The sequence below is a fragment of the Sarcophilus harrisii genome, chromosome 3, assembly GCF_902635505.1.
Source record: "Sarcophilus harrisii chromosome 3, mSarHar1.11, whole genome shotgun sequence".
NCBI lineage: Eukaryota > Metazoa > Chordata > Mammalia > Dasyuromorphia > Dasyuridae > Sarcophilus > Sarcophilus harrisii.
The window spans coordinates 277,905,886-277,917,923 of record NC_045428.1 but is presented as its reverse complement, the minus strand read 5'-3'; the positions used below and the strand labels follow the sequence as shown (position 1 = coordinate 277,917,923).

General features: G+C 41.6%; 1 protein-coding gene across 1 annotated transcript; it reads left to right on the top strand.

Moving 5' to 3' along the window:
• The first annotated feature begins 653 nt into the window (after positions 1-653).
• LOC111719685 lies at positions 654-11,401 on the top strand. The gene is made up of 3 exons (XM_031959584.1): positions 654-901; positions 4,129-4,179; positions 4,644-11,401. Exons 2-3 carry the CDS (start codon positions 4,149-4,151, stop codon positions 11,375-11,377), a joined length of 6,765 nt encoding a protein of 2,254 aa, XP_031815444.1. The 5' UTR covers positions 654-901; positions 4,129-4,148; the 3' UTR covers positions 11,378-11,401.
• Positions 11,402-12,038: the final 637 nt, after the last annotated feature.

The window sequence follows — 12,038 nt, the reverse complement described above, 5'->3', positions numbered from 1 at the left end:
GACAGACAAGAGTTAACCCCAAAAAGTAATGAAGGAATAATTTGCAAAGTGTTTGCAGGGTCCTTTAACTGTACATCATCAAGAAATAGGAAACGATGAGGATGATAATAAGGATAATAACATCTATTATTAGTATTTTGGTTGAAGACTTTATTATACTAATTATCCTATTAAAATTTTTTCCTTTTTCAGAAGTAAATAATTCAAAAACATTTTCTGAAAAAAAGGACTACCAAATAAAGCAGATTCATACCACCTATCTTCTATCATCACCCTTTTAAAGACTCCCAATATTTCTGCATTAAAAACTGCATTAATGTCTATAAAATTCTTCTTGTCCATTTATGACACATTCTCAAGAGTAAATTTCATTGAGACTAGAGCTTTGTGCTTGCCAAAAATTACTAAGTACTCAGTAGAATGAGCTGGCCAGTAAAAGGTTTAGGTGGAACTTTGGACTGAATTAACTGATGAAATTGAGCATTTAATACACCTTCCAGACCTGGTGTTCAAGTATTGTTTTCAGCCATCCAGATGGCTGGTCCCCAAGAGAAATATGAAGCAAGCTAACTCTGGATGAAAAAGAGAAATAACTGGAGCTTTATGATGTCAGCTCCACCTCATATCCCCTTTCTGGGAGCCATTGATCCAAGGCCCAGTTTAACTTTATGCTCCTGAGGAAGCACAACCGTTTTTTTCTGCATCCCAGGACACAGTCCTCTTTGTAAGGGGTGCAATTTTTTAAAACTAATTTTTGAACTGATTCTACTCGATTTTTATACTAATTTTTGAACTGATTCTACTCTGTTACTGGGGAATGGTAGTCTCAGCCTTTCCCTCTTGGGTGACTTTGTAGCCACAAACTGTATTTGGACTGGTCCATCATTAGCTCTTCTCACTGGTGAGTAGCTCTGGTTCTCACCTTCTAGCCAGGAGAAGCTGGGCCAGGTTCAAGGATATTCAAAGGTCAGGAACAAGAGAATAGCCAGCAGAATTTCATTCTGTTCTCAAGAGTGAGAATAGTCCTCAAAAACAGTAGCTCATGGATGCTTACTTTTTCAATGGGCAAAGACCTGGGTTAAGGGGTTATATAAGAGATAAAATCATTAAATGATATAATAGCTCCTATCCTCCTATAGCTTGTTATGGATGGGTATGACTTCAGGAGGAACAAAAGAGCTCATACTTTGTCAAGTAGTACAGAGCAAAACATCCTGGTGTCCAAGGGCCTGATTTGGAATCTCAGCCATACCATTCCATCCATGTGTAACCCTAGGCAGGTCTTTGCTCCTTTTAATCTATAAAATAGTGAGGATGGGATGGAAAGAAGAACCTGTACCATATGATATCTAAGATTCCTTTCAGTTTTAAATCCATGATCCCAATATTGAATCTTGTGTGGAAAGGACACAAGAGAAAAATAACTGATAAGTACAAATAGGAAAATCCATTTTTTTATGTAATTCCAAGTCAAGGCTTATGTGTGTTTTATTTACCAAGAGAGTCCATCTCTAGGACAAGATATTTATCACTTTGTCTACAGTATATTAAGTGATAACAGGTGACAAGGACAACTGGTATGCTCTGATCTCAGTTTTCCTTTCTGAGCTGGAACCATTGAGTTCAGTTCTATTCTTGGTGACTAGGAAAGCACAAATAGTTTTTCTCTCTATTTAAGGATATATAGTCCTCTTGGGAGGATCTTTGTTTCTCCAAAGGTACAAATTTGCAATAGTCATACTTGTTTTATGTCTCCTGGGGTAACATCCTCTCAGTTTCCATCACTAAGGAAGTTCTGGAACTTCCGAGACCATCAGGGATTGAATTGTCCAGTGCCCTGATCTTAGGATATTTAAAATAGCCTGACTCCAGCCTGACTCCAGCCTGACTCAGTTCTTGCTTTTCTTATTGTTCAAATTTTGGTGAAACACAACTTTGGGGTGAATCACCAGAGAAAAAAGAAATTGAAAAGACAGGTGACTGAAGCTGGGATTCTTAGCTTTCCTATTGTGATGCTTCAGTTTGAGTAAAATTCCCTACATTCTCAAAATTTAATTTGCATTTGAATTGAGAAGCCCAAACACACTCGTTTTTAAAGCATCAAAGTGTCTACAAATGTTGAATTGTTTTGCCAAACTCAAACACCATTAGAGCTGTTCTTGGACACTTTGTGTAAACTGAAGGCTAGGAAGAGATGTTTTTGTCTAAGAAAGCATCATATGAAATCACTGCATTATGTTTGAAATCCCATGCTTACAGTTTCATTCTCTTAGTTTAAGATTTTAATTTTTGCTAAAAATGTCCTGAGAATCTGGCAGAAACTAGGTACAGACCAATATCTCACACCATACCAAGATAAAGCTCAAAATAAGTACACAATTTGGACATCATAAGTGATAGATATCGTAAGTATATTAGCTGAAGATAGAAGTCACCTATCAGAGGTATGAATAGGGGAAAAGTTTATAACTAAAAAAGAATAGGAAGTGTAATAGATGATATTAATTATAGAAAATAGAAAAGATTTTACTCAAGCAAAACCAATGTAACTAAAATTAGAAGAAAAATAGGAAACTAAGAGAAAACCAATTGTGAATTATTCTGATAAAGGTTTTATTTCTTAACTATATAAGGAACTAAGCTAAACTTGTAAGAATAAGAGTGTCTCCCAAATTCCCAAGGAATGTGAGACAGGCAGTTTTTCAGATAAAGTCAAACTTCTAAATTACTAATAACTAGAGATATGCAAACTAAAGCAATCTTGAAAAAAATATCTAATGGTAATCAGATTAGCTAATGTAACAAAAAGAAGAAGACAAATGTTGTGGGAGGGGATGTGGGAAAATAGGTTCACTAATGCACTATTGGTGAAGTAGTCCTGGAAAGTAATTTGGAACTATTAAACTATTAAATTGTACACATTCTTTAGCCAAAAAATATTGTTACTAAGTCTGTGCCTCAGATGAAAGAGGAAAAGAGCTTATATATATATATATATATATATATATATATATATATATAAATAATAGCACTTCTTTTTTGTGATAGCAAAGAATTGGAAACTAAGAGAATGCTCTTCAACTGGGGAATAGAGGAACAAGTTATGGTATATAAATATGATGGAATTCTATTGTTCTATAAAAAGTAATAAAGGGAATGGTATCAGAAAGACCTAGGAAGATTTAGATTTATAACTAATGCAAAATGAAGTGAGCAGAACCAGAAGAATAATTTATGCAGTAACTGTAATATTGAAAATATATTCTACTCTGAAAGACTTAGTGACTCTACCTAACATAATGACCAATCAAACTTCCAAAAGACTTGATGAAATATGCTGTCCACCTTCAGAAAAGAACACAGGGCCTAACTCAATGCAGATTGAAGCATATTTTCTTCTTTTTCCTCCTTTGCTTTTTTTTTTTTTTTTTTGGGTGGGGGGAGGAATATGGCTAATACAGACATTTGAATATCTATACATATTTGTAACAGTTTTTACTTTTCTTGTCCTCTCAGTGAGTAAGGGATGGGAGGATGGAGGGAGAACATTTGGAACTGAAAATAAAATTAAATAGAATTTTTAAAAAAATAAAATGTGGGGAAGCTAACTAGCCCAGGGGATAGAGCACCAGCCCTGAAGTCAGGAGAACTTGATTTCAAATCCAATCTCAGACACTTGAAACTTTGTGACCCTGGGCAAGTCACAAAGCCTTGATTGCCTCACAAAAATAAATGAATGAAATAAAATATCCTGAGAGAAGTATATGTGATTCTCTCAGTTGACCATGCTCCCACATAAATGATTTTTTTCAGTCTATTTATTTTGGAGCAGAGAAAGAAGATAGATGTATAGTGGAAAAATAGGGCAGGAAAGGGATAGGGGGAGGAGGTGAGGGAGAGGAGTGCTGGAAGGCAACAACTAGTAACAAGTATTTTTCAAAATGTGTTGAAGCTATTCCTAAGATGAGAAGATATAACAACTCCATATATATTCATTAGTAGTGACTATTCATGGAGATAATAGGAAGTAGGTTGATGAAGAAATTTTCTTGTCCAGTCAGTAGCCTTTTCAGGAATCACCAGGACTAAGAACATTTGTACTTCTTGACTAACCTATTATTTTCTCAGGGAAATCCTTCAGTGGACAAATGGGAAGAAGATACAGGTTATTTCCAAAAGGTAAGAATTGTGCTTTTTTATTTTTATTATTCAAATGAAGTGTCTATCACATCTTTCCTTATTTCCTTCCTTGACAGTGTGGAAACACAAGATTATGTAAACAAGGACCGTTCTGCTGTTCTCAGAACCAGTCTTATCCAGTGCAAAGAACTGGGGTCTGGAAATTAGAAAACTAGGGTTCTTATCCTGCCTATGAAAGTTCCTAGTTATGTGGTTCTCTTGGGCAACTTAAACACTCTTAACCACTCTTATCTTGTTTTTTTTAAGTATGAATCCTAAGTTCAGTATTTATGTTAGCTGTATGCATGAATTTATGCATGAGTTTGGTTAAATCATTTATTGGTGCTTCATCTCTTCCTCTGTAAAGTAATAATACATACCCTTAGCATAGTTGACTTTCCTATCCATTCTCTCTGTGTAGTATCTTCTCATCCTCACTCACATGGTTTTTCCTTTTTTTGTAGCATCCTTGGTCCAGACCCCTCCAAAAGATCTCTGTTACCACAGCAAGTCAGTGCTATTGCCATGTCCACCTCATCGAATAGCACCTAAGTGGGAAAGAGACCCCATACTTAGGTCTGAGAGAATGAACAGATTCAGTGACCAGCTCAACTCCATCCAATTACCAGTTTATCATTATCACAGGACAGAGCCTGCAACCTTGCCTTGTCTTAAGAATCCAGCCACAAATTCAGTGCCGTTGCCGTACCTGAATTACCAGGTTACCCCTAAGCCACCCCCATACCCGTGCCATCGCAGTCACTCTGTCTTATCTCTGCCTAACCCTGATTTCAGGACAAGGTCAAACATATCCCTGGGAACCCCTCCTAAAGATGTCAAACCTCCTCTCCACCCAAAATACTACACAGAGAGTCCTGTTGTGCTCAAGCGCTTCCCCAAGATCTCACAGGGTCAGAATTATCAGAAGGAGGAGCTGCCACATCTGAGACAGAAGTCACCAGCACTCCTATTCCCTGAGCACAGGTCTGAAGACTTGTCACATCTCAAGCAGCAGCCACCCTATCTCAAAGTCAGCCCTCACCGTGAGGCTGAAGAGCTGTCACAGCCCAGACAGAAGCCCCCAGCATCATCCTCCATCCCTGACTACCAGCTGGAGGCAACATCACCCAGAAAGACCAGGGATTACACATTGCCTGACCGGCAGCCCAGTGCCAGATCTGCCCCAGAAACTTGCAGTCCCTCTGCAGAAGCAGCTCAGGATAATAAGCAACAAGTAAAAATTCTAGCTTTTGTGTTGGGTGGAGGAAAAACCAAATGTCTAATTTTACAATCCCCTTTTAAGAACCACCATTTTAAGACAGATATGGTTTTAGAAAAAGCATCAGATCTTGAGTATTTGGTCAATGAAACTTCAAAACAGATTGATCTTCACTTCAGGGAAAGCACGTCACCTTTGCCTTACCTCAACCAGCAATCTGGAACTTGGGCTTCACCTTCACCCTTGCCCAAATATGTGAACAGGAGCACAAGCACAGAAGTCTCCTGGCCTCAATCCAATGACAGGTTCACATCACTAGATCCCAATCAGCAGGCCAGGGGAACCATGAAATACCCACAAAGCTTCATCCCATGTGCCAAAGCAGCCTCTGATCCTTCCCTATCCCTGGGAACCTGGGAGAGCTCTGGGCCCTTCCAATGCCCTGAGCATGCAACCGAAGCTTCACCAGGCCCTGACTACAAGGTCAAGGACACCAACTGGCCTCCATCACCTTCTGGGCACAAAGTTAAAACACCTGGCCCAGGAGCTGATCACTTCAATGAGGTCTCACCAAACTTAAGTCATCAGGGAACAATTCCAATGGGTCCTGGACAAAGAAATTCAGCTTCACTAGTCTGGAACAGTCAGCCTGCAGCAGCATCTAACTCAAAGACCCAAGTCATAGTACCATTGTTCACTTCCGCTTGTTCTAAGCTGTTGAGTAAGAATTCATTGACACTGGAGTATAAGTCCAGTAGCCAAGCTAATGTTGGTCAGCAGCATGACAGGCCAGTAGACCCTAATAACCCAGTTAACCCATCACTCTGCCCTGAAAAACAAATTCAGGCTGTGTGGGACCCAGACTGCCAGACCATAGTGATACTATGCTCTGATGATGATGCACAGTCTCTAAATATTTTTGACCATCAAGAGAAAGAACCACGGACTCCAGACAACCAGACCAATCATAAATTTGTTGGTTCTCAATACCAGACTCAGACTGTACCAGACCCTCATAAGATCAAACCTTCATTAAGTGGTAAAACCAAGGTCATCCCTCCACTCAATCATAACCACATAACTGAGTCTGAATCACAGACTAAGAAGACTACTCAACCAGCAAGCTCCCTGCAACAAGCAATATCTCAATTACCAGATTATTGGATGGCTCTCCCTCAAACCAGTGCAGATTCTTTAAAGGAGACTACACCAGACTCAAGTGCCCAGGTCATCCCCTATCAAACAAAAGCAGACTTCTGGAATAAAATGCTGCAGGACCCAGACCACCAGGCCACAACTCTACTATGCCAGGATAATAGTGTGGCACCTTCACTGGGCATAGACCACCAAGTCATAACTCCACCATGCAAGGGTAAGAATATTGAGACACCTTCACTGGGCACAGATCACCAAGTCCTAACTCTACCATGCCAGGATAAGACTGGGACACTTTCACTGGGCATAGACCACCAGGTGATAACTCCACCATGCCAGAATGAGAATACTGAGACACCTTCACTGGTCATAGACCACCAGGTAATAACTTCACCATGCCAGGATGAGACTGGGACACTTTCACTGGGCATAGACCACCAAGTGATAACTCCACCATGCCAGGATGAGAATACTGAGGCACCTTCACTGGGCATAGACCACCAGGTAATAACTTCACCATGCCAGGATGAGAATACTGAGACACCTTCACTGGGCATAGACCACCAGGTGATAACTCCATCATGCCAGGATGAGAATATTGAGACACCTTCACTGGGCATAGACCACCAGGTAATAACTCCACCATGCCAGGATGAGAATACTGAGACACCTTCACTGGGCATAGACCACCAGGTGATAACTCCACCATGCCAGGATGAGAATATTGAGACACCTTCACTGGGCATAGACCACCAGGTAATAACTCCACCATGCCAGAATGAGAATATTGAGACACCTTCACTGGGACAGAGGACAGATCACCAAGTCCTAACTCTACAATGCCAGGATGAGACTAAGACACCTTCACTGGGCATAGACCACCAGGTGAAAACTCCACCATGCCAGGATGACACTGAGACCCCTTCACTGGACTTAGACCACCAGGTGACAACTTCATCATGCCAAGATGACAAAGGTGAGACACCTTCATTGGGCATAGACCACCAAGTAACAATTCTAACATGCCAGAATGAGAATATTGAGATACCTTCTCTGGCTATAGACCACCAGGTGATAACTCCACCATGCCAGGGTGACACTGAGACACCTTCACTGGGCATAGACCACCAGGTGACAATTCTACTATGCCAGGATGAGAATATTGAGACAACTTCACTGGCCATAGACCACCAGGTGATAACTTCACCATGCCAGGGTGATACTGAGACACCTTCACTGGCCATAAACCATCAGGTGATAACTTCATCATGCCAGGGTAACACTGAGACACCTTCACTGGCCATAGACCACCAGGTGATAACTTCATCATGCCAGGGTGACACTGAGATACCTTCACTGGCCATAGACCATCAGATGATAACTTCACCATGCCAGGGTGACACTGAGACACCTTCACTGGGCATAGACCACCAGGTGACAATTCCACCATGCCAGGATGAGAACATTGAGATAACTTCACTGGACATAGACCACCAGATGACAATTCCAACATGCCAGAATGAGAACATTGAGACACCTTCACTGGGCATAGACCACCAGGTGACAATTCCAACATGCCAGAATGAGAATATTGAGACACCTTCACTGGGCATAGACCACCAGGTCATTACTCCACCAGGGCACAATGACAGTGAAAGATCTTCACTAGACATAGACCATCATATTGTAAATCCACCAGGTCAAGATCACAGTGAGATACCTTCACTGGGTATAGACCACCAGGTGACGACTTCACCATGCCAAGATGACAAGACTGAGACACTTTCCCTGGGCATAGACCACCAGATGATAACTCCATCATGCCAGGATGACAACAGTGAGATACCTTCACTAGGCATAAATTGCCAGGTGATAATTCCATCATGCCAGGATGATACTGAGATACTGGGCATAGACCAATGCATCATAACTCCACCATGCCAGAATGATAATGAAACACCTTCACTGGGCATAGACCACCAAGTCATAATTCTTTCATGCCAAAATGACACTGAGATACCTTCACTAAGCATAGACCACCAAGTTATAACTCCACCACAGCAGGATGACTGTGAAACACTTTCATTGGGCACAGATCTCCAGGTCATTACTCCACCATGGCAGGATGACAGTAAACAATCTTTAATGGAACTAGACTGCAAGATTATAATGCTACCAAGGCAGGATTACATAGACCACCAGTTCATAGCTCCACCATGGCAGGATGACAATGAGACACCTCCACTGGGCATAGACCACAAGCTCATAACATCATCAGGGCAGGATGACACTAAAATATCTTCACTGGGCACAGATAGCCATATCATAACTCTATCAAGTCACGATTACAGCAAGATCCCTTTTCTGGGTAAAGATCATCAGATCACAATGTCATCAGGGCTTGATGACAGAGGGACATCTTCACTGGGCATAGGCTACCAGCTCACAATACAACCAGAGCAAGATGACAGAGGGACACCTTCACTGGGTATAGACCACCAGCTCACAACACCATCACAGCAAGATGACGGAGGGACACCTTCACTTGGTTTAGATCACCAGCCCACAATACGACCAGAGCAAGATGACAGAGAGACACCTTCACTGGGTATAGATCACCAGCTCACAACACCATCACAGCAAGATGATGGAGGGACACCTTCATTTGGCTTAGATCACCAGCCCACAACACAACCAGAGCAAGATGACAGAGGGACACCTTTACTGGGTATAGATCACCAGCTCACAACACGACCAGAGCAAGATGACAGAAGGACACCTTCACTGGGTATGGACCACCAGCTCACAACACGACCAGAGCAAGATGACAGAGGGACACCTTCACTGGGTATAGACCACCAGCTCACAACACCACCAGAGCAAGATGACAGAGTGACACTTTCACTGGGTATAGATCACCAGCTCACAACACCACCAGAGCAAGATGACAGAGGGACACCTTCACTGGGTTTAGACCACCAGCTCACAACACAACCAGAGCAAGATGACAGAGGGACACCTTCACTTGGCATAGATCACCAGTTCACAACACAACCAGAGCAAGATGACAGAGAGACACCTTCATTGGCTATAGACCACCAGCTCACAACACGACCAGAGCAAGATGACAGAGGGACACCTTCACTGGTTATAGACCACCAGCTCACAACACCACCAGAGCAAGATGACAGAAGGACACCTTCACTGGGTATAGACCACCAGCTCACAACACCACCAGAGCAAGATGATAGAGAGACACTTTCGTTGAGCAAAAACCACCAGCTCATAACATCACCAGAGCAAGATGATAGAAGGATACCTTCACTGGCTATAGACCACCAGTTCACAACACGACCAGAGCAAGATGACAGAGAGACACCTTCATTGGGTATAGATCACCAGCTCACAACACCACCAGAGCAAGATGACAGAGGGACACCTTCACTGGGTATAGACCACCAGGTCATAACACCACCAGAGCAAGATGACAGAGGGACACTTTCATTGAGCAAAAGCCACCAGCTCACAACACCACCAGAGCAAGAAGACAGAAGGACACCTTCACTAGGTATAGACCACCAGCTCATAACACCACCAGAGCAAGATGGTAATAGAAGGATACCTTCATTGGCTATAGACCACCAGCTCACAACACAACCAGAGCAAGATGACAGAGGGACACCTTCACTAGGCATAGATCACCAGCACATAACACGACCACACCAGAATGGTGGTACAAATATTTCATGGGGCATAGACCATGAAATAACAACTCTCCCTGGTTCTGACCACCTCACCATCACTACATCAAGTCCAATATCTCAAATATTAAAGCCCAGTGATCAAATCACAATTCTACATGACCTAAACTGTGAGGCAAACATGTTAATGAAACCAGAATACAAAAATACAACTTTACTTGGTTACAACAAGCAGGTTGAAATTGGACCAGACACCAACAACAGCCAGAGCATACTTCCAACAGGCAAGGATGATCAAGTTATAGTCTCACTTCCACCTCAAAAAAAGACATTTTCTTTATCCAATGTCACCCACCAGAAGGATATTCCAATAGGTTATGGCCACCACCAGACTATAGCTCCATCGACCTCTGACTTCAGAGATCAGGCTCAGTCCGGATTCCAACATCAGACTGTAAAAAAGAAAGAAATTCCATGGCGTTTGAAGTACATCAAACCATATATCATTCAAGGCAGAGGCAATGTGTCCGCTAGAACTGTACATGCCATCATCAATTCCATTCCTGAGGAGAAAATAAAAAGGGATATATGTAAGCAGATTCTCTTTCGGCAAATGAAAGAAACTCCGCCTCAGAGACCTGGTGAATGCATGTCAATCAGCTATTCAATCTGCTTAGAGTGTGCCTCCTGGGTCCCAGATGGCTGTCTCCATGACAAAGGAAAGAAAAATCAATTTGAAGCAGAAATGTTGGCCATACCAATGCCTCTGCCTGGCTCTGACGAGGAGATGGGCTTGAAATTTGTCTTGAAAGTGCCTTATAACTCCTTCGCCTTCTTCACTCAGGTCTTCCCAGAACTCAACGTGCAATGGCCATCATACTATTCACCATACTTTCCATCATTCTCACATAAACAGAGTGTGAATTATATGCCAGCAGAAGACAAGTGGCTTGATAACTCAAAAACTGATAGTTACCCACAGAAAATTAAAACATCTGAAAATCAACAGCCAGTCACAGAAGAGAATCTGCCCCAAAGGAGGGACGGTAATGAAAAGTCGAGGGGACATGACAAAGGTTTCAAATCTCTGCTTGAGAAATTTCAAAGGCAAAGGCAAAATTAAATTAACCATCTTTTTCTGTGAAAATGATTGTGTACCTTTGAAACAAGTCTGATTTTGTGTCTTATATTTATGTAGTTAAACAAGGAGATACTTGAGTCTTTCTGTTCATGACACAGTTCAGCAGAAGCCTCTTCCTAAACATGGAGGAAGAGACACCTTTTTCTCTTCCCTTTTCTACTGTATTTTAGCCTCCAGTCAGACAGATTACACTCAGATTGAAGGGAGCTCAAAGGACAGAATAATCATGTTCTGTCTTCCCTTCCTTCCCCAGCAAAAAAAAAAAAAAAAAAAAAGGCTCAGTAAAAGGAAAATATCCATTCAACTTTTTATTTTGAATCCCTTTCTTCCCCCAGATCCCTTCATAAAACTTATCATTCCCTATTTTTGTATTTCAAAGGTAAAATCCATGACCTCATTAGTATCAGCATTTCTTCAAACAAGACATTACAAATTTGATAAACTTTTATGGTCGGTATATCTTCTACTTAGGTAAAAAAATCCAAAACTGTCTTCTGGCTTAAACTTTTTGATGATGAAGCTAGGTTCCTGGCAAACCCCACATTACTGGGTGAATACTTATATTTCCAGCTTTCTATAGGTCCTGCCAACTAAGACAGTCTCTGAGAACCCCATGCTTATCTCTACCATAGAATGAGATGAG